The sequence below is a fragment of the Fistularia commersonii genome, chromosome 28 (assembly GCF_037954325.1).
Source record: "Fistularia commersonii isolate RoL2024-O1a breed Wild chromosome 28, RoL_Fcom_v1.0, whole genome shotgun sequence".
Taxonomy (NCBI): domain Eukaryota; kingdom Metazoa; phylum Chordata; class Actinopteri; order Syngnathiformes; family Fistulariidae; genus Fistularia; species Fistularia commersonii.
The window spans coordinates 2318459-2341515 of record NC_141311.1 but is presented as its reverse complement, the minus strand read 5'-3'; the positions used below and the strand labels follow the sequence as shown (position 1 = coordinate 2341515).

Below are 23057 nucleotides of genomic sequence, written 5' to 3'. Positions count from 1 at the left end.
CGTTCAGTGGTATCAGTCTACGGCTGAAAGAGCTCTGACAGGACGTCAGTGTGGCGCGCAGGGGGTGATGGACATTGTCCATGATGCTGAGGAGCTTCCTCCTGAGGAGCTTCAAGGTAAATACACTCTTATTATGCATTATTTGTTATCTATAAAGTGCATTTTTCCTATTTAAAGTCACACAACAAAACAGACAGGCTGGAACAGATTTATAGCGTTTCAATTCATTTCAGTCGGGGAATTGAATTCAGATGGACGAGGAACAAAACAGACGGATTTTTTTTTTTTTTTTTTCTTATTCGAAAAAAAGCACGTACCAAAAGCGGAGCGGATTAACAGCGTTTCGGTTCATTTCAACTGGGGAAATTGAATTTGATATGCGGGTAAATGGAGTTACGAGCCGGGTAAGACGTGCCTTGCTGAGCTCTTGGAGGATGAGGGGGCTTCCGACCATGGACTCCACCATCGGCTGACACTCCAGCACCTTCTTCCTCTCCTCGGCCACGTCTCTGTCCTCCGGAAGCAGCACCGCATCCTCTATGAGAGGCGACTGAAAACCAACCAGTAAGATGGGAAGGTGTTTTTTATGTGTTTGCTGGCGGCGTCTCTTTATTCATTCACACAGTCATACAGAGACAAACGTGGAAAAAAATCACGCGAGTCGGTGTAGAATCTAGATTATTCTGAAAATAATGCGGAAAACGTAGGACGACGGAAAATGTGCATTCGTGGGTGTAAAATAACACTCCCGTGTCTTGCTGAATATATTCAACCTGAATGTTTTTAAATCGGTTCTCCGGTGAGATCTCCCACACAGCGCCGCGCCGGCCAAGAGACGTCTGATCACAAGCGCGAAAAAAAACACAAACCACCCGTCTCATTGACCGGCTCCGATTCATCTACCTGTTTCCGTTTTCGGCACAGGAGGGCGAGGAGTTGCCAGATATTGCGGACGCACTGCAGCTCGATCGCAAACAGCAGGAAGGTGAAGACCAAGCCTTGCAAAGAAAAGGCCACCAGGAATCGTCCCACGCCGGGCTCATCCATCGAGAAGTAGTTCGTATTGTACGTCAGATCTGCGAACGGGGAGAGTGGAAGGCTGATCACGAGACATGCTTGTTGATCTCATCACAAAACTGTCTTATTGTGAACTATGATGAGTTTTGAGCAAAGCAGGAGAACGGCCGGGGAGTGAAAATGAATTTTCTCCTTCTGATGGCGGTGAATTAAATAAAAGCAATACGGTAACACCTTGACTTGCGAGTCTATTTTGTTCCGTGTCCGATTTGCTCGTCCATTTGATTCAATTTCCCGACTGAAATGAACTGAAACGCTATAAATCCATTCAAGCCCGCCTGTTTTATGTGTTTTTAAGAAATAAAAAATGTACTTTATAGATAACAAATAATCCAGTGTTTCCCAACCTTTTTTGAGCCACGGCACATATTTTACATTAGAAAAATCACACGGCACACCACCAAATAAATATGTCAAAATCATTTTTTAACGAATTAGAATGAAACCGTAGTCTCAATTTACTTCGTGTGAAATCTAATATATCTAATATCTGTAGATTCGTCAAGTTGCAATGCAAATTTCCCACCGATGTGCAACTTTTCCAGAACACTTTTTTGCAATGTCCGAAGACATGTCATCAATATGTCTGATAATGGTATTATTTGAGAGAACTGGCTATTTCTTTATCAACGCCAGAGCCGAGCTTTTCTTCTCCAATGATTTTGCCGGCAGGTAGTATTAATGTTTCGCTACGGTGTGTGGCTGTTTGGATTTAGAGACGAGTTCAGCAACTTTATCGCAGCTTTCACTGATTTCTCACTCGTCTTGGTAGTTTTCAACAACGCTGCCTGTTTGTTTACGCAGATACAAGTACTTTTTATTTTAAAAATGTATCACGCAAAGCGTCACTCATCACTCTGATACACAGATGCACGGGTTAATTCACTACCCGTCGCCATGGAATGGTCACGATGCCCACATAGACATAGGAAGACACATTATTTTCGTTGGATAAATAATTTTCGGACCAATCGGGTGAAAGTGGGCATTTTTCCACGGCACACCTGATGATCTCTCACGGCACAGTGGTTGGGAAACACTGAAATAATGTATAAAAAAGTAATGCATAATGAAAGGCAATGTAAAGAGTGACAGTGGTTTTATTGAGTGTATTTACCTTAAAGATCCGACACGGACTTTGCAGACTTTGCAGACTTTGCTACACATTATGTTTAAATCCCATTTCTGGACGGAGTGAAGCCGCTCCTCTTTTTAAAACCGTCAAACCTGAGTTAACCGTCTCCAGTAACCGTCTCCCGCCACGACACCCGAACCTCCCTCATGTTTTTCCATGATTTCCTCTGAGAATCTCCCTTTCAAACGCCACTTCACGGACAGCGGCGTCCACATCGGTGTCAAACGCCCCAAATCCCGAGTGTCAGACATTCATTTACAACGTAACCGTCAGTAGAACACACTCTTCTTCTTCTTCCCTACTTTCACGCTGCGTGGAAAGAAATGACCGGCTCGCTGTGTAAATCTCATTTAAGTGGCACTTACTCCAGTACTTGCAAACTGCCTTGGTGATGTTACTGGGGGTGCAAATGGTGATTAACTCATAGTTCTGGTAGAACTGGCTGAACGACATCCCCAGGCAATAGTTCGGGAAGATCAGGAACACCTTGTCCAGCAATTTGGACAGCGTCTGCATGTTCAGTTCTAGAAGAGAAAGTCATAAAGGGGCCAATCAGCGGGGAGAACTGGAGAACTTCCGACGCTGAAGTCGCCGTCGCGTCTCCGCCGGTCCAAATGGAGTCGCAGCGGCGGGTCCTTTTCATTTTCACAGCAGGGCGATTAAAAAGCCTCACAATTGGATTTCAGTGGGAGTTGCTAGAAGCTAAACCCTAATCAGAATCAGAATACTTTATTGATTCCCCCAGGGTGGAAATTGCTTTCTGGTGAAAGCATCTCCTGCCACAGAGTAAAGTGGGGAAGAATCAGAATAGAACTCCATATAAAAATAAGAATAAACATAAAAAAATGGTAAAAATAAAATAAAAAAGAACAGTAAAGATCAAAATAAATAAATAAAAATAACGTTAAAGGTATGTAAAATTATATGTAACGTATATACATGTGTACAGTGATCCCTCGCTATAACGCTGTTTACTTTTCACAGTTGCGCTACTTCATGGATTTGCATGGTGCATTGTGTTCTGCATTCTGATTGGCTAAAAAGTCACTCCGCTTCTTCTCTACCTGAGCGTCAATAACATTGCAGTTTAATATGGACACGTACGTAAAACATCTTGCCAAATTTACATGACGTACGTGCAAATTCTCTTGCAATTTCCAGTTTCTCTAAAACCCATAATGTTGACAAAACGCTCTGGACTGAAAAAGGGCCCAAAAGGCAGCGGAAGATGCTATCTATCGCAGATAAAGTTAAACTTCTGGACATGCTAAGGGAAGGTAAAAGCTATGCGGCTGTAGGTCGGCATTACAGAATGAATGAATCTTCCGTTCGTTCCATAAAGAAGGAAGAAAAAAACATAAGGACGACAGCGGCAATGTATAATAGAGTATTTAATTGTATAATAATTGTATAATAAAAAAAAAAAAAAAAAGGGTTTCTACTTCACGGATTTTGCCTATCACGGGTTCTTTTTGGAACGTAACCCCCGCGAAAAACAAGGGTATCCTGTATTTACAAGTACATGTAATAATTTAGTGTACAGTAAAACATTTATTGCACAGAAGACACTGAGTAATGATTGACGAGCCGGAAGCTACTGCTAGCATGTGGGCTTTTCCCCCAAACAACAACAACGAAACATCACAACACGCAACCGATAACGGCCGCCCGTGTCCCCGCTCACCTGGAATGGTCATGATGGTGACGGCCAGAAAGGTGGCCGTGCCGGAGATCACGTTGAAGATGGTGAGGAGGGTGTACGCCGTGGCGGCGGAGGAGAAGAAGAAGCTGAGCAGGTACATGAGGGGGATGATGGCCCAGCCGTACAGCAGCAGCAGCAGCAGCACGTCCACCAGGTGCTTCCCCTTCACGAACGCCTCCACTTTGAAGGCTTGGAAAACCGCCTGGACGCAAACGCCACATCTATCACGTCACGTTTATGCAGACGTGGACGACTTTCAGACGGTATACTGACCAACATGAGCAGACAGGGCATCAGGAAGTTGACCATGTCCCACAGCAGGGCGGAGAACCAGAAGTTGGACAGGTAGACGCCGCTGACCTTCTGCATGAGCTTTGACTTGATGGCGGATTCCGTCACCAGCAGCAGGGCGAAGGTGCTGGAGAGGGACGCCATGCCGTACATCAGGTTGATGGCGATGACAAAGCCGGTTTTGCTCCTGCAGACACGGAGGGAACTGGTTAGGGCTGAGAAGAACAGGGAGGATTAAACAAATACAAAGAAGCTTTTTGTCTGGAATTAAACATGCGTCACGTAAACAAGCCTTTTAAATTTAAATCTTAGCTTTTTACTAGCTAGCAAAATGGTGTCACTCCATACAAACATCCCTCGGCATTACAATTCTTCAATCTAAACGCCCGCCCCACCCCGCCCTTCCCTTTACACACTCTGTGAGACGGCTCTGGGGGACCTCAGACACTCTCGGCGGCATCGGGTAATTGCCTGTCTGGATGGAAGCGTTGGGCCCCGCCAGAAGCTTGAACAAGGCGTTGTCCACCATCATGAGGCTGGTGGCAGGAGTGTGGTAAGCCTCGTTGTTGAAGTAGGCGGTCGCTTCTGCGAAGCGACTGCTGCTGCCCAGGAAAGTGGCGCCCGCCACGCAGTGCTCATTAAAGCTGCCGCCTTCTTTATCAGCGCGGTCCAAGATATACTTGGTTAAGTCTGACGAGGATCAGGAGACGAGAAAAAACGTCGGTTCAGCGGATAAACGTGCACGAAGGCGAACAAGCCGGGGCTCGGAGTCCCCCCCGCGGTTAGTACCTGTGCTGTTGATGAGCTTCCCTCTCTGGGCAGGAAGCTGGGAACTGTACGCGTCAGCCATGGCAGAGGCCAGGGGGCCGGCCCCGGCTTCCACGGCGATAGGAACCCTGGTGGGTCCGTATCTTTTGAGGGCCAGGTCTAGCTTAGGAGCGTACTTGTGATCGGGAAGGGTCTGTGCCACCACTAAGGCCACGACAGTGAAGACCAAAGGGACGAGGAACTGGGCCATTATCACCTTCCAGTTTCTCCAGCTGTACAGCGCCCGCTTGAGGAACATGGCGTAAAACTGTTGGAAGTGAAGCCGGACCTGTGACGGGAGGAGAAAAAATGGACTGGGTAAAAAAAAAAAACGCACGGTGAAAAATGGAGCGCGTCGGAGACAAACTCACGCCGATGTTCAGCTTGATGTTGGAGCAGTCCTCGGAGATGAGCGTGCCGCTGTCGGTGAAGTCCGTGACGTCGGTCATCCCGCTGATGCTGCTGGCGTCGTCGGTGGTCCAGTCGTGGGAGCGCCTCTCGTGTTGGTACTGCAGGGCGGGGAGCTGGATCGCCTGGATGTCCAGGCTGGAATCCACCAACTTTCCAACTCTGAACACACAAAACGTGTCGACGGTCACCCTCCGCTTCCCTGAAGACGATTTTCCTCCGTTTTTTTGGGAATACCGTGTTGTATTTCAAGTTCTTCCGCATGAGAAAAGGCACTAAAAACCTTCAGCCCTTTTTGTTTTACATCCAGGAAAAGGGGAAGTGGATTTAAAAGTCAGCTTATCCCGCACCCCCCTCCGAGGCCGTGACAACGACACGACTGCTGAATAAAGCTGCTTGCGGTCAATGCGATTGAGCCGCGGGGCTTGGATACTCTGCTTTCTGTCTCTTTCATAATTGATCGCCAATATTGGAGGAGTCCGGAGCATCCGGGGTGAGTTCCCCGCTCCAGCCGAAACAGTCAATCTGCGACAACAACATTCATACCGAGGACACTAAACTCCACTGGAGATGCAATTCAGTTAAATATTTTCCATTTCTTTGCAATGTTTGCTACTTTGAAGCACAAAAATTCAGTGGATAAAGAAGCATTAGCCACGGAGTGATTTCCCATCTAGGATGTTAGAATTGCCCCTGAGGGAGGTAAGAATTAGCATAAGCAGCAGGTTTTCTGGGTGTCAGGTTTAATGTTCTGCGAATAACCTGAAGGCCACGAGACCTGCATGTGGACTCTCGCTTTGACTTGCAAATGAGCGGGCCGATGCTGCGTCGGTTTGCAGAGGAGGGCGCACGTGCACAGCGCTAGCTGACGTAGCATGCAGTGTTAGCAGTCTGCAGCCGTTGCACGTCAGAGACCAACGGGGGGATACGGAGATAAACGTCCATTATGCAGCAGGACCTGAGCTCTCGGAGTAAACGAGGAGTTACGTGTTATCGGGCATTCGTCTACAAATAACCCCCCCAAAAAAAAAGAGAAAACCCATTTGAAAGCCATTGTTTCCAAGACTACAATAAACTCATGAAAAACACTTTCTACTGTGACAAAATGTCCCGCCTGCTACTAAAACAAAGCCAGGAATAACAGCTTTTCTTTTTCAAACGTGCCCCCGGGGAAATTTGAAACAAGTACGTTTCCCTACCTAAGAAAAACCTCCTCCATGGTTGTTACCGACGCGCCATAACTGGCAATTCCCAACTCTTCTCTGTTCATCTCCAGCTCAGCAAACAGAAGCTCAAACCTGAAGGGAAAAAAAAAAAAACATGACATACGAAAGGCCTATCGTATCTGCTAATCTTACTATTTTTGGCCTTAAATAAAATCCTGATGTGCAGGAAAATTGAACTGTGGACAACAGCAATTCTAGGAGGCAATATATGAAATACAATAAGCTAAACGGAGAGATGGCAGAGAAGAGAGAAACGCATGGAGCTAAATTAGGAGGTCGTTCCCCTTGAAATCTGAAGAGGGATTATTTCGTCTCTTTGAAACCTCTACCGGTTAGTATTCTCCGCGAGCGCAAGGACTTGGGCGACTCACCTGCTGGTGCTTTCTTTGGGAAGGATGTAAGAGAGCTCGGCCCCGGCGTTGCTCTCCAATGTGGCATTGGGGACGTACATGTGAACCACGCGGGTGATCTCAGGCACGTTGCACTGGGTGTCCTTCACGATCACCATGTGGTAACCAGCACCTGGTGAGCGGATCATGCATTGTAGCGCGGCGGAAATATTTTGAGGGCCGTTCCTCCGATGCTGGACCTCGCTTTTTTTATTCACTGACCATATTTGTTCTTAAGGAAGAGCGGCGACCCGCAGCATTGCAGCTCCCCTCCCGCCATGATGGCGATGCGGTCGCCGAGCAGGTCGGCCTCGTCCATAAAGTGCGTGGTGAGCAGAATGGTGCGGCCGCGCTTCTCCCCCTGCAGAAGATCCCAAGTGGCACGTCGCGCCGAAGGGTCCATGCCTGACGTGGGCTCGTCTAACATGACCACCTGAATATGACGGGATAACACGGGTACTAGCGGTACCTTTTGCTCGCTTCAAACTTCCAGAAGCAACAAGACTAGCATCATCTATCTCAACCTTCAAGAAACAGGTAAAAACTTTTCTCTTTCGGGACTTTTTACCGCGCTGATGCCCCAGATCAGGTTAGGCAGCAAGTTAGGCTATGCAGTGTGTGGCGTCTGCCAAATGCAATGTAATGTAATGTAATGAAATAAAGTAAAGGTAAAAAGGAAACAGGGCTTACGACGCTTCGAAAAATCCCGTACCTTGGAATCGCCGATGAGGGCGATGCCGATGGAGAGCTTTCTCTTCATGCCACCGGACAGCGTCTTGGAGCGAGCCAGACTCTTGTCCTCCAGGTTCAAAATGCGGATCATCCGGTCCACCTCATCTGGAATCTTCTCTCGGGCGTAGCCTTTCAGCTGGACGTACGTAGGATGAAAACTGTGAGCAACTACCGTATCTCAGGTGACACCGAAACAGCCGGCTGGTCTTAAAAGAGTGGAAAATCTTTTCAAGCGTTCCAGAGCGGCGGCGGTTCTCCATCATTTTTCAGCCACTAACACACAAAGCAATGTGACTCAGACCCCTGCGATCTCCCGGGACGATAATCGATCACCATCACAGAAAGAGAGCGCGTATAGGGACCCCAACCGTGGCGATCAAAGGTTTAAATCACCTGGGCGTAGAAAAGCAGATGCTCTCTAACAGTGAGGTTATCAAAGAGGACATCATGCTGAGGGCAGAGTCCCAGACTGCGTCGGATCAGAGCCATGTCCTGGCAGATGTCGTAACTACTGATATAGGCCCTGCCACTGGTCGGGGGAAACAGACCTGCAAGGACAAAGGGGCTGGATATCGTCATCGTGGCGGGCAGGTTTGCATTTCAGGGCGCGCCGCTGCAAATCACCTGTCAACATGGACAGCGTGGTGGTCTTCCCGGCACCGTTGTGTCCCAGCAGCACCGTGATTTGTCCCTCGAACATGTTCAGCGTCAGATCCCGCACGGCGTGACGGGTCTTGTTCCCGACTTTGAATTCCTGTCAGGCAAACGGAGCGCAGCGTTCGTACGCGTCGTCTGTTGGGAGCATTTGGGAACCCGAAGCGGGTATCCTTCTGTCGACGCTCACCTTAGCAAGGTGTTTGATTTTGATCCCGGAGACCACTCCGGACGGTTCCTCTTCGATGAACTCCCCTTTCAGAGCCTTTTCCGGATCCTCTTCTTCCTCCTTCTCGTTTACCAAAGCCATGCGAGGGCTGCCGCACCAGTACGAAGGCTGCAGCGGCGAGGGTGAACAAAGCGGTAAGATCAGTAGGCTCGGGGTCAAATATAAACACCCACATAAATACATCTTTACTTGCTAGCATCATACATACTAGCTGGCAACTGCTAGCAATGTACATACTAGCTGGCACTTGCTAGCATCATACATACTAGCTGGCACTTGCTAGCATCATACATACTAGCTAGCACTTGCTAGCATCATACATATTAGCTGGCACTTGCTAGCATCATACATACTAGCTGGCACTTGCTAGCATCATACATACTAGCATACTAGCATTTTGCTGCTGAGCGTGTTGATGCACTAATGCAGTGTTTCCCAACCTTTTTTGACCCACGGCACATATTTCACATTGGAAAAATCACGCGGCACACCACTTAATAAATATGTCAAAAACATTTTTTAACGAATAAGAATGAAACCGTGGTCTCAATTTACTTCGTGTGAAATCTAATAGATCTAATATCTGTAGATTCGTCAAGTTGCAATGCAAATTTCCCACTGATGTGCAACTTTTCCAGAACACTTTTTTCAATGACTGAAGACATGTCATCAATATGTCTGAAAATAGTATTATTTGAGAGAACTGGCTATTTCTTTATCAACGCCAGAGTCGAGCTTTTCTTCTCCAATGATTTTGCCGGCAGGTAGTATTAATGTTTTGCTACGGTGTGCGGCTGTTTGGATTTAGAGACGAGTTCAGCAACTTTATAGCAGCTTTCACTGCTTTCTCACTGGTCTTGGTAGTTTTCAACAACGCTGCCTGTTTGTTTACGTAGATAAAAGTACTTTTTATTCTAAAAATGTATCACGCAAAGTGTCCCTGATCACTCTGATACACAGATGCACAGGTTAATTCACTATCCGTTGCCATCGAGTGGAAGAGCATTTAATTGTTCTGCCTGTCACTGCACGCTGCCCACATAGACATAGGAAGACACATTATTTGCGTTGAATAAATTATTTTCGGACCAATCGGGTGAAAGTGGGCATTTTTCCACGGCACACCTGATGATCTCTCACGGCATACTGATGTGCCGCGGCACAGTGGTCGGGAAACACTGCATTAAAGGGTGATCGCGTTCCTGATTTCTCAAGCAATTTCTAGGAAAGAGTGTCATTAAAATAAGGAACTGATTTGACCTTGTGCTTGTGCACAGCCGGAAGTCCAACCACATTCTCTCTACTGCAGAGAGAACATAAACAAGTGTGCATGCACACACACTTGTGTGTGTCACTTTTAGCCCACACCCAGGTGGGATTTCTTCTGTGTTTATGTGACTGTTCACAATAACATGCCATTTCGGGAGGGTGAATGGCTATCATATGAACAGCCGTAGTTTCTGCTGGCAGGACGGACTCAGACATTTCCTGTTATTTTATCCGCCTGAACTGAAAGGCTTCCTGTGGCTGTTGTGTTGCGGCCTCACCTTTGTCAGATTCAGCCGTAGACAATTTCCCAAGACAACCTCAATCCAGAGCTTTAACATACATGTTTTTCAGTGCTATGTAGAATTCTTATATACAGTCTTGAACGGCTCACTTATTGATTGATTTATCCAATGCGTACACCCACGCCTGCACTTCTGCCAGCAGGACGCCTTAATGGGTTCTCTGTGCCAGACTTTGAAATCGTGAAATAAAAATCAAGACAAAGGCCATAAGAACTTATTAATATAATCTGTATACATTTTACAAAAGACGCTGGGTATGACCCAGATTGGCAATACAATCTTTTCACAAAACAAGCAAAGTATCGCAGACGTTATTGTTATTCTAGATTATGCAACTCTTGATTGGTATCAGTGTTTCTTTGCTCTGCAGGGATGCGTGAGGGTATGAGAAAGTGTGAGCCTTGAGGCATACCAATATGAAGAAGTACGATGGCAGAGGCACTCCATACTCCCCGGGGAAAACCGCTTCAACGTACCAGGCCACCAGCCCATACAGCAGGGAATCGAACAGCAGCATGCCCAGGACTTGGGCCAGGGAGAAGTCATCATCCACTGTCACTGGAGTAAACAAGTTCGACCACTGTATTCCCGTGCCTGCAGAGGAAGATGCGGGTAAGATAAGGAGGGGGTAAGATGCAGGTAAGGTAAAATAAGATATGCTTTACTGATCCTTATCGGGGAAATTCTCTTGTCACAGCAGCGTAACAATTACAGTATCAGTAAATATGGGTATAAATATAGACAATTGAGACAGCAGAGAACAACAACAAGGATAAAAATAGACAACAGAATGGGAAAAAAAGACACCATGGGTGAGAATACTGTAATTTCGGACTATTGAGCGCACCTCAATATAACCCGCACCAGCTAGCCGATCGCTATCTCGGGCTTCCTCCTGCGCACTAAAACCGTCAAAGTCGTCTTCTTCGGTGTCGGAGTTGAACGGACTCAGAATTTCCCGGTCATTTCATCGGTCCCGTGTGACGAGGAGAAATGTTTTAGCGGCGTGGAGCTCGTTAGCCCCCCTCCCTCCCCAAAAGTCCATATATTAGCCGCATCGTTGTTTACGTGAAAAAAGTTGCGGCTTATCGTCCGGAAATTACGGTAGACTATTTTCATGCATAAGGCGCATGAAAAAAACCCTATGTTTTTTTTCATGCGCCAAAAACAAAACAGTCAGTTTAGTCCAACTTTATTCATCTCATTCATCTCTTTGTTCCCTCAGAAATTGTTTGGTCTTCTTTACTTCTTTATCCAGCACAGTGTGCCTCACAAAACTGGTTGGAGGTCAGTAAGCACAACAAGAATTCATACATAAGGCGCACTGGATTATAAGGCGCATGGATGATTTTGGGGGGTTTTAAGTGGACCTACCTTTGCTTTCAAACATTCCTATGAGCTGTGCTCCCATAGCCATGGCCACGTTGGACATAAGGCAGGCGGACACCTTCTGGGCATGGCTGAGCAGGTCGTAACGTGGCCACAGGAACAAATAAGGCAGGTAGGTCAAGAAATAGATGAAGCCGCCCGCTGCTGCTGCCACGTTGGCTGAAAGCAGACGCAGAGAAGGAAGGAGTGAGAGATTGATGGGGAACCAAAAAACGACTTGCGAGAAAACGCCGCAAATTGAAATGCACCTTTTAAAAAAAAGCTAGAGAGAGATCAGACCCGACAGGTGAATTAACTAGAGGAGGACCTGCAGCCAAACGTCTCCCTGCCTGTCAGAGCAGGTCCACGTCCAAGAGAGTGAAACAGATATTGAACAGCTCCAGGTTGTGAAAATGGAAAATGAAACACCTGCGGGGCAAAGTCGTTGCTTTCGTTTAACCGGAAAAAAAAAAACACTCACACAGAGATACTACACGGCGGCCATGGGGGATTAACAAACAACCGCAGGAAAAAGGGTAAACATGTCGAAATAAATGTTTCTAATACGGCGCCCCTTGAGGAAGGGAATCAGCACTCTGTTGTTATTGTTGTGGGAAAGCATCAATCCGTCACCTTTATTGACATTCAATTTCTTTTCATTCGCCGATAAATTAACAGGTGGAGAAAATGCCGCCTAAACTGTTGCAATTTCTTCAAATCAGCATGATTATTATTCACTAAGGATCGGATAACCTCGCGGTAATTCTATTCCGGTCACATTAATTGCCATTGAATGTGTTACACACAAAATCACAGCCGAGGGAAAAAAAGAAAAGATATTGGTTTACATTAATTAACCGGAGCGCCGAAATGAGACACTGTTTAATCATCTTCTCCCGTTTGAAAGACGGGTATCGAGAGTTTAAAGAGGGATGGAAAGAAGAAAAAGGAAATGTTTTTTTGGTGTTCTTTATGGTCCGTGTTACTCCAGCTTGGCTTGATAGGATCATCTCTCAGAGCTCAGATTGTCATGTGTTTGATTTTAGTCACGTTTCACCAAAACGGGCACCGCAGTCGAGCATTCAGAAGCTGATACGATCCGGTGACGTGGTGCTATATTTAGGATGCAATCACACTTTGCTTTGTGAATAAATATAATGGAGTATAAATTTGGTGAGTGTGTGTGTGTGTCACATACTCGACTTGCATATCGAAAAAAAGAAAAGGTAGCTATTGACAAAGGTGTCCAGATTCTGGTGTCCTCGACGCACAAGACTCGTCCGCAAATACTTTCAGAGAAGACACACCTCGTGAAAAGAAGGCACTGATCATGAAGCTGAAGTTGATGGTGGATACGGTGAACATGAGCAGGAAGACGAAAACCAAGGTGGGGTTGCTGTAGCTTAGCACCGCTCCGTTTTGGCTCACCTGAAACGGTCACAACACAAACACGCCGGCTCAGTGAGCAGGTAAAACTCGCTGCCGAAGAGAAGTCGGTTGGTTTCAGGTGTTGAGCAATAACCTGGACTGCTTGTCGCTACACTTAGTCACATTAGGCTGATTCATTCATCTTCTCATCTTGGATGGCGACTCACCTTGATGCAGAGGAGCACGGTGATAAGAAAGACCGACACGGAGAGAAACAGGAGGAACATGAGGAACCAGGCGCTCCAGTGTAGCCAGTTGCTGAGTCCCATCATCCTCATGTACTCCTGAGATGCAAAAGAATGGTTTGCGTCCAGATATGAGAAAAAACTTGCATTTATTCATAAATTCATCGACCTGAATCGAACCAGGACTTCTAATAGAGACGTACCTTAAGCTTCCTTTCCTTCTCCTGCACGATGGCTCGAACTACGTTGAGAGCCGTGAAGGTGAAGCTGAGCACGAGCAGCAGCGGCAGCTGGTTCTGAATGGCGAGGACGAAGACGTCCGAGCTGTAGCGCGGGTAAGGAAACCTGGACATGACCACCATCGTCCTCCCCAGCAGGGAGTCGGCGGCGCTCCTGTTGTACGCCTGCATGATGGCTCGGTCCACGGCGTGCTGCACCGCCAGGAAGCCCTCTCGATAGTAACCTGAAGAGAGGACGAGGGCGCTCAGCTAGCGTTTACTCAGTTTCTTCTTCTTCTTTTTGAATCAACCGTCTCCATCTCACCCTATTCTCCGAATCCTCTTCGCTCACACCAACTAACCACATGTGTCAAACTCAAGGCCGGCGGGCCAAATGTGGGCCGCCACGTCATTTTATGTGGCCCGAGACAACCTCTTAAAAAGTCTGATTGTCTTAGAATAAATTAGCCAAACGCGTGCATTGACCATAAACTAGGTTACCCGCGAAGTGACGACGTGCCGCCATTAGTGAATCCACATCAATGCCATTTTCAACAAGTGGAATTGAGAAATATAAATGATCCCTAAATGTCCCGGAAGAGAAATGTTGATGCAGATGGAAGGCTGTTTCAATAAAAATGGGAATGCGCATGTAAGATTTTGGATTTGAATAAGTAATAAATTAAAAGTCATTTAACTTACCCTAATTTCCGGACTATTGAGCGCACCTCAATATAACCCGCACCGGCTAGCCGATCGCTATCTCGGGTTTCCTCCCGCGCACTAAAACCGTCAAAGTCATCTTCTTCGGTGTCGGAGTTGCACGGACTCAGAATTTCCCGGTCATTTCATCGGTCCCATGTGACGAGGATAAATGTTTTAGCGGCGTGAAGCTCGTTAGCGTCCCCCACCCACAAAAGTCCGTATATTAGCCGCATCGTTGTTTACCTGAAAAAAGTTGCGGCTTATCGTCCGGAAATTACGGTAATTATAACTTATGTAACATTAAGGAGTAGTTACAGTAGTTGTACATTAAATTTTGGATACATTTAGTTACATTTATAATGATACCGTAACACGTGTCCCTTTGAGGGCAACAATAACAATAATGTGGCAATAATGAGACCTATAATTCCAGCATCCGTCTACCAATACATTCGCTCTCCCTCCTCTGTCCATGACCCGACCATCTCCGTCTGGCTTCTCTGACCTTCTCTCCAAAACATCTAACATGTGCCGTCCCTCTGATGGACTCATTCCTGATCCTCTCCATCCTGGTCTCCCCCAAAGAGAACCTCAACATCTTCATCCCTGCGACCTCCAGCTCTGCTTCCTGTCTTTTAGTGAATGTCACCATTGTCTTGTACACCTTAGTGTCCTTTCAGTTTACCTCTCTTTTATACAGTATTACCACAGAATGAAAATGGATGAGAGCCCTTCAGGAACAAAAGCCATGTTGTATTAGTTATTTTAAAAAGAAATCCATTTTCATTTGGCTTATAAAGATCTTTTGTTCCCTGCCACGGTCTTAGCATGACTTCATCTTCTCCCATAACAGGAGGGAGCCAGCAGAGATCACAAAATATCCTGACCATACCTGACCCGGCCCGAGATGCACAGGTATCTATGGAAACACGGGATTTGTCGAAGATGCCGTGTCTGTGAGATTTTCTCATGGGAGAAATTCTTCCCTCGAATCCCGGAAAGATCTCACACGTGAATGAGGAAGTAATCGGATTTTCGAATCCGCCGAGGAACACGCGCTGAATATCTCCACGCTGATTTTTTTTTTTTTACAAATCATCCAAAGTCTTTTTCCGGTGGAAAGTGCTAGACGTCAATCGCAAGAGAGGAAAAGGCTTTTAAAACAAGTTAGCAAACAATATAAGGCTTTTAAGAATATTCACGTTCCCTGTGAGGAGGATTATTACTTCAAATGAAAAGGTCAAACAGGAAAAAGGTGTCTAAAAGACAAGAATACAGATTTGTTGCGGAGGAGCTTCACCTGGTGTGCCCCCAGAGTCGTCGTTTTGCTCCCTCGGGCCGGGCAGCTGAAAGAGCGGAAAGAGGCTGAGCGTATGCCAGTCGAAGTCGCTGTTGGGGTCCAGCTCGGACTTCTCCTTGAAGGGGGCGTTGCGCGGGGTGAAGGGGAAACGCAGGTGGTATTTCACCTGTGGGAGAGACAGAAGAGTCCTGCTTTAGCTCATTAGCCGTTTGTTATTTAGGAAAACAGGTGCATGCGGTGAGCGCTCCACGTTCAGATCGATAGAATAACGTCCATAAGTCCATCTCAAGTGGATCTGCAACGCAAACCATCTACATAATCGGTGCGTTGCAAGCTCGACAGTTTGCAGAGCTTTTATGATATTTGCAATTTTTGCAGAATCCTTTGTAATTCTACATTAAACCAATGATTCTCAATTATTTTCTGTCCCCCCACCCCCTTTGGAAGAAGAAAACACTCTCCAACGCAACTAGAAATATAAAACTGTTATACGTGCACCTCTGCACAACATTGTATCATTACTAATATTAAAGAATAGAAAAAAGAAAGAAATATAGATCAACTTGCAACAAAGAGTAACTTTATTAGCGTTTATTAACAGAGTCGTGCTCGCTGGTTTGCTGAAGTAGCTTTCACAAAGCGGTATGATTGTTGGCAATATTCGGCGCTTTTTTGCACAAAAAACTCAAGCGGCTTATCAGAGTAATAGGGGTGTAATGTCTTTTAATTTATTTGGCTTCATGCTGCTAACATTTTTAAACCCAGTAAACACACCGCTCCTCCCTCAACTCCCACCGTAGTCACAGTGAAGCCAAGCGCTAAATACGCTTCGTCATATTTCCACATCTTAGCTTTCTGGTGACTTTCGTTTACCTCATTATCTCCGTCTCTCACCGCCTTTCTTATCATCCAAGTTAAATCATTTTCTAAAGCACGTCATATTTCCTGCTCTGTGCTGTGTGTGTGCATCCTCGCTACAAAAAAAAAAAACGCTATAGAGCTAATACAACACCATAAGTATGAACCCCTGGTGCACAAGGGAAAAGATCATCTGTGTGTGTGTGTGTGTGTGTGTATATGAGTGAGTGTGTGTGTGTGTGTGTGTGTGTGTGTGTGTGTGTGTGTGTGTGCTGCATTTTACCTTCTGAGGCAAAGTCTCATTGTCTTGGGCGAAGGTGTGTTCAAACACCACCGCAGCCAGAAGCTTCCCTGTCAGGTCCTTTCTGATATAGTCTTCCAGCTGCTCTTCCGTGACGAAGCCGCGCACTGAAAAGACACACACACACACACACATCAGATGACACAAAGGGACTTTATTTCAAACTGAATTCTTTTCACGTACATCGCTTTTCAACCAGGTCTTGTCGCCTGACCTTGGCTCTCGCTACTCTCAGCGGCAGCCAGGAAGTTGTCTGGAAAGCTCGACCCCGGCTGAATTCTTCAGTCGCTATTATCAGTACAATTTGTCTGACCTTGAGGAAAAGTGCTCTTAAGGATGGCCATTTACTGACAGAACGACAGCGCAGATGTCACAATGAAATGAAGGAATAGACAAGTCTTAAGATGACCTACTGGAGACGGTTGGAAAAAAAAAAAAAAAAAAATGGACTAAAAGCAGAGGTTTAGATAACAGGCCACACACACACTTTTGTTTAACATTCTTTCTCTGCCTGGACGTTTCTCAATAGCATTTTCTTCCACTTATCATACGAACATGCAGGTATTCCAAGTCTGGCAAAGGGCACGGGTTGTTACACGGAGGATTCAAGGTGAAGTCGAGGCCGTTTCTCTTAAAATAAACAAGCGGCGGGCACGCCGGCGGAAAGAAAAAAAAAAAAACCCGAGCCCTTGCAATCTACATCTTCAACTGCTGACGTGAAACACGAGACATGAAAACACATTTACCAGGCGAGGGTAAACAATGTGACTCAGAGTGTCACAAATACGAGCCACGGAATTCATCCAGTCCAAACCACTTCCCTAAATCACGAGACATTCCCCTTTGCTCTTGTGACCCTCAACAAGTGTCTCTTAATTAATTTAATCTAATTCAACTCAAAGGGCTTAGATATGGGACCTTCTCTTCAACACCAGAAAAGCGTCGGCTGCGTTTTTCATCACGTTGTGGCGGGTTTCTCGGCGAGCGTGACATTTCCCTCTGACGCTAACGCCGGCTAAAATAACACAAATAGCTGAGCGGGGATCTCGATGGCTTCAGAAACGACGAGCGTATAGATCCGCTTCCCGACGGCCGCCTCGGATGCGCGCTCTGCGGCTCGTCCGGTGCGTCAGCCGGCAAACAAGCGTGTTTATCAACTTAATTGCACGGCTGTCAGGTCAGGCTGTCGGCCAAAGAGACGCTGCAGCTGGGAAGCTGGGAAGCTGGGTGAGCGCCATAAGAAGCCTACTTTCCGACAGAACCTCCAGCTGCAATAACAGCGCGTTTACATTTCCAGGTCTGTGTTGAGCGCTAAATGGCGTCAAGGTTGCGCTGCCTGTTACTTCTCCATTCCTGCGCCGGAAGCTGATTTCTTGTTTCGATTCCCACAAAACAAAACAGACCTTTTTGCTAGCATAAACAATACCCATTTTCAGGCGCCTTATCTGTTTATGATGCCATTAAAGTTCTTTGGCTGCAATTCCTTCTTGATCCATATTTCAAATCAGATCGGCTACATAGTTTTCCCACTTCCTGGAACAGCGACGACCCACCTGAGGCCAGGGACAGACGCTCCTGGACATCTTCTGCCAGCTTTCGCACCAAGCTGGAGTTCCCAGGCACGTAAGCGAGATGCAGGGAGCGCATGGACTTCTCGGGAAGCCTGTCGATGGCGAAGCTCTTGTAGATGGTTCCATTCGGGAAAGTTTTAAAAGACACCCTCTCTCGTATCAAAATGAGGATGCCGGAGAAAAGCAGGGGCAGGACAATCTCTACCAGCGTTACCAGGATTTGACGTTTCTGGGAGGGAAGAAACAGGGAGATAATTGTAGAAAGAAGAAGGAAGAGGTGGAAGCAAACAGAGTGGCATCAGAAGACTAAAGTGCACAATATAGGAATTTGAGGTATAGATACTGTATTTACGGCTTGAGCACTTAAAGAATGAAAACCGTGGTATTCATTAAACACAAAACTAAGAACTGCAGCATCAAATGACACACGCCGCTTTGCTTTGCTTGGTGTAAACAGCGTGTCATCATTTCCGTCACAACATGAGTCCGTGCATCAATTCATCCTGTCCTCGTTACTCTCGGCCGAGGCTAAAACATTTCACAGACAGTTGACGAGACCCCTTTATTTTTTATTTTTTAAAGCGAGCACCTCCTTCTGTTGAGTGACTGAGGTCGGGAGTGACTTTGACAGTTCCAGGACATTAGCCAGTCTCTGAGGGAGAGCGATGGCGGCTCTTCCTCTTCGATCACAAGTCAGAAAAACAGAGTACGTGGTAATGGTTGTAAATTTATTGTGGACATCTGATCCTTATTCTATCCGGACGACTGCACGCTTAGTCAGTTTGACATGAAAAAATAAAAAAGCTCTATTCAAGTGCTTGTGCTGTCCTGTCAGATATGACGGTTCAATTTCCTGGACACTTTTTGTATCGAGGGGTTTTTCGTCATTTTGTCATTTAAACCCTAAAGTGAGTGATGCGTCTGCTTTCCTTTATATTGAGCACACAATTTCTGTGCAAACTGAAAAAAAAATGCTCATGCTTTGCTTTCTCCTGCTGAAGGCTATTTTAACACACACACACAAACACACACACAAACACACACACAAACACACACACACACACACACGCGCGAGTTCTACTTGAATTTCATTCTGCCATCCATCACTGCTCAACTATTGTTTATCACTCCTATTAATACTCTGCACTTTGAATTGTGGATAAAAACTAATTCAGGAGAGTGTTTTGGTGTGTCTGTAAATTACTTTACCCGTGAAAAAGAAAAGGAAACTTTTTTTTTTATGATTTTATAAAAGGCTCAGGCCTTATCATGTGCTTTCACATTAAATTTCTAGCAGGGGTCTTGTCTTTTCAACACAGCTGTGATACTTGACGGCTCAAAAAAAAAGGACAAGAGAACACTGGAAGGACTATGGCTCCTGATTCAGTAGCGTTCCTTGCTTTCATTTAGAGAATTTCATTTCGAGAAGTTGAGCAAATACATTTTGAATGTGTACGTCTGTGGCTTTTAGATTATTTCAATATAGATGCTCCCAAACCAGCTCAATCGATTCTTCAATCAGCTAATACGTGTGGGTGATCAAATGAAAGCTGACCCGTCCATACACTGCAACCTCACGTAAATATCCAAGTATTTCTGAACATGAATGACCGGGGCTGATTAAGGGATTAGCTTGCACTCTGTGTTCTGCGGCCAAGACAGGCGAGCAACAATGAGATTCACTGTGGGCTTTTTTTTTTTTCTTCCCCTGCACAACCTTGACTGAACCAGCAGGGAGTGGACAAAATGCGATGGAGCGGAGACGTTACGCCGAACAGAGGGAAGGCACGCAGGCCGGTATCTGAATATTTGCAGTTCTTTGCAAACACCGAGTGATACTGCAGTGCAAATTTAAGCACGCGCATATTTAGAGTTGCCAGAAATGTGCCGGGTTCCATCCGTGTTGAAATTATTTCATTGTGACGCAGAGGTATTATCTTTAGTAACCCCAGGTCTGATATGATGTTCAGCAGAACACACAATGGTATAAAGATCTGCACATTTTCTCACATTTCTAGATACAGCTTAGGAACGCAACTTGTCCAACCTGTTGGACAACAATCAGCAAAGGTGTCTTCACTGAAAGGACATGCAAATCTAAAGCTACGCTGTTTCTATTCTGCAGGTAAAATTTGAAATTGGTGCCACAACATAACCTGTACATGACAGAGTTTCACAGAGGGAACCAAAACTGAATACTGTCCAGAAAAGGCAAAAAATAGCACGTGACAGCTACTGACATGGTGACCTTAGAAAACCTTAACACACAAATAGCTGGCAAACATCATTTAAACAACAGTACACTATTTTACTATGATGAAGAACTAACTTGAGTGCCTAATGTAATAAAACCTGTCATAAAAAAACTATTGCTCTATAAAACATGATTAATTGTGACAACGCTAGCTTCTATTGGCAGTCAAAACCAAACAAGGTCAATAGCACGCTGGTCATAAAGTCGTTCATCTCCAACTCACCTGCTGAAGAAAGTTTTTCCACACCAGGAGTCCAAACTGTCGCATGATAGCCATTTTGAAAGGTAAACTCCTTTTACAGTTCCTGAGGACAAAAACACAGAGCAAGCCTTTCGTTATATGTTGTCATTAGAAGTGTGTTGATGTTTAACATGTATGGGAAATCTGAGTTCATAGTGTAAAGCGACAGTGTTATTAGGTTACTAATACAATAATGGGAAAAGAGAAGTGAAAGCTTTGTACGAAGCTGTTTTATATTAAAACACAAATCAATCATGCATCCCGAGTCCACACCACTTCCCAGAGTCACCCCGAGCCTTGCGGTTCAGCAAAACTGCATTTTGGAAGTATAAAGGTGATTTAAGAGCTGATCCTATTTGCTTTAACTGTGCAAATATAAACGGCCTGAGAGTTGGCAATGGAACTAGTAAGTAAGTGAAAAGAAAACAACAACTCAGATTATACATATTTAGAATAATCGCTACTCCAGCATGCTGAGGAAGTGCCAAGGCCCTACAATCGCAAAGAGTGTGAGCCATATCCAGAAACTGTATTTGCAAAATAAAAAATCTCACAAAAGTATGTCAGCCAGTTATTTGACAGGTAAACACGCTCCACTGTTATTTTTTTTCTGGAAATGATAATTTCCCAGTTTTGGAGATCAATACAGTAAATTCTATCTATCTACAGAACTTAGACATAACAGGTGATGATACAACAGGGATGTTTAGCAGATTCGTGCCTCTTATTGAATGTGATTTGACTTTTTTTTTCGACATTATCAGATGTTTATTTTATATTTCAAATGCTTTCCTGGCATTGTTCAGGAGGACAATAAACACAGCAGCCGAGGAGACGTGAACCTTTTACCTATGCACTGACACCCGCCTTCGACGCCTCTGATTGGCCGAGCGACGCTTTATGGCTTTCCCGATTGGCTGAACGGCACGCTCGTCAATCCCTAAGGATTCTAATGAACGCTGGAGATGGGAACTGAGGGTCAGAGCCAGGAAACACCGGACTACATATTCCGACTCACCGTTACGGCTTTATTGAATTCTATAGCAACATATTATGGACACCGAGCGAACCCGATGGTAATTTGTGTGGGAAAATAAAAGTCAAATTACCACAAAAACGGGACTTCGGTTCATGAACGTCACCAGCGGCGGTCCCCTCTGTCTCTCTCTCTCTCTCTTGTCGAGGAAAAAAAAGAACCCGCTCCTCCTTTTCGGACTAAAAAGATAACAATACCATCACTGCGGCGGTTCTCCCGGCACTATCGGTGACCGGCAGGCATCGGGCTGTCTTCCCGTGTTTGAACTCCGGGGGTCCGTCACTCTCTCTCTTTCTCCCCTCCAGCCCGTTAGCGAAGCGACGATGACACTGCAGCAAGGAGCGGACGAGCCCTTGCATTCATCGTGAAAATGCAGCGGAGGAGGGGGGGATAGTCAACACAGCCGGTCATGTGACCTGCTGTGATCACGTGATAAACGTGCCTACGTCATCTGCCGTAAAGTGATTCCAAGTGTCGTGGCGAAGGCGTGCCGTTCAAAACATTACACACTAAACAAAAAAAAAAAACAACAATATACCCGTTTCGAATGCAATTTTTTGTTATTAATTGGAATGGAATACTAGCACATACACTCCAGGGATGCATATTATTATATTATCCGCTCCCGACAAAAAAATAACATGAATTCTCCTTCTAATTTTCAGACGCCCAAACTATTTTTTTAACTGATTACTTTCAGAATCAGAAGCAGAAAAAAACTTTATTTGTACCCGAGGGTGATGCAAATGATCAACATCAAATAAAATAATTATATATGTATATTTATATGTATATTAATATTTAATATTTATTGTTCATAATATTATATAATATATAATAGGGGGCATTACACTTGGTGGGTGGAGGGCTGGTATGACAATATTTGCCCCTGAGGAGCATTAAGATGAGATGATGAGATGAGATGAGAACAACTTTATTAATCCCGAAGGAAATTGTTGTGCCAGAGTTTCAAGTAAAAACATAACAGTAATAGACAATAGTGGAAAGGAGGAAGAATAAGAAATATAATGAAATATAAATTGTCTTAGCTGTTAGCAGTAACTACAAAGATTGAAGATTAAGTTGCACATGGGTTAGCAGTATCAAATTGTGAAAAAAAAATGTAATAATACATATACATATATATATATATATGTATATATAGCTGTAGAGAATTGTGCAAATTGTAAGTAAGCTCGCTCTGCATTTACATAATAAATCTATCAAGAGCGTAATTACACTCGGTAGGGGTGGGGATGTTTGTATGGTGAAAAGGAGTTTGCAGGGTTGCTGGGAATTGAGGAGTTGGATGGCTCCGGGGACAACGGTTGACCTACTCCTCTGGGCTTTGCAGGCGGGGCAGCGGAGTCC

General features: G+C 45.3%; 1 protein-coding gene across 3 annotated transcripts in view; it reads right to left on the bottom strand.

The window, feature by feature from the left end:
- abca3b (ATP-binding cassette, sub-family A (ABC1), member 3b) overlaps positions 1 to 22070 on the bottom strand; it is a 34019-nt gene extending 11949 nt beyond the window's left edge. For 2 of the 3 annotated variants that reach the window (XM_086175374.1, XM_086175371.1), the window contains exons 1-25: positions 21760 to 22070; positions 20633 to 20714; positions 18138 to 18384; positions 16567 to 16691; positions 15426 to 15591; positions 13406 to 13665; positions 13185 to 13301; positions 12897 to 13017; positions 11596 to 11769; positions 10634 to 10815; positions 8612 to 8758; positions 8392 to 8521; positions 8161 to 8315; positions 7748 to 7903; positions 7258 to 7468; positions 7018 to 7168; positions 6620 to 6718; positions 5384 to 5582; positions 4995 to 5301; positions 4622 to 4895; positions 4188 to 4392; positions 3897 to 4116; positions 2578 to 2736; positions 904 to 1076; positions 416 to 550 (exon numbers count right to left, since the gene is read on the bottom strand). In XM_086175374.1, coding sequence (XP_086031500.1) covers positions 416 to 550; positions 904 to 1076; positions 2578 to 2736; positions 3897 to 4116; positions 4188 to 4392; positions 4622 to 4895; positions 4995 to 5301; positions 5384 to 5582; positions 6620 to 6718; positions 7018 to 7168; positions 7258 to 7468; positions 7748 to 7903; positions 8161 to 8315; positions 8392 to 8521; positions 8612 to 8758; positions 10634 to 10815; positions 11596 to 11769; positions 12897 to 13017; positions 13185 to 13301; positions 13406 to 13665; positions 15426 to 15591; positions 16567 to 16691; positions 18138 to 18384; positions 20633 to 20686 — 4167 coding nt within the window. In that variant the 5' untranslated portion in view covers positions 20687 to 20714; positions 21760 to 22070. The remainder of the gene's footprint in view (positions 1 to 415; positions 551 to 903; positions 1077 to 2577; positions 2737 to 3896; positions 4117 to 4187; positions 4393 to 4621; positions 4896 to 4994; positions 5302 to 5383; positions 5583 to 6619; positions 6719 to 7017; positions 7169 to 7257; positions 7469 to 7747; positions 7904 to 8160; positions 8316 to 8391; positions 8522 to 8611; positions 8759 to 10633; positions 10816 to 11595; positions 11770 to 12896; positions 13018 to 13184; positions 13302 to 13405; positions 13666 to 15425; positions 15592 to 16566; positions 16692 to 18137; positions 18385 to 20632; positions 20715 to 21759) is intronic. The other variant, XM_086175372.1, reaches the window with a different exon arrangement.
- Positions 22071 to 23057: the final 987 nt, after the last annotated feature.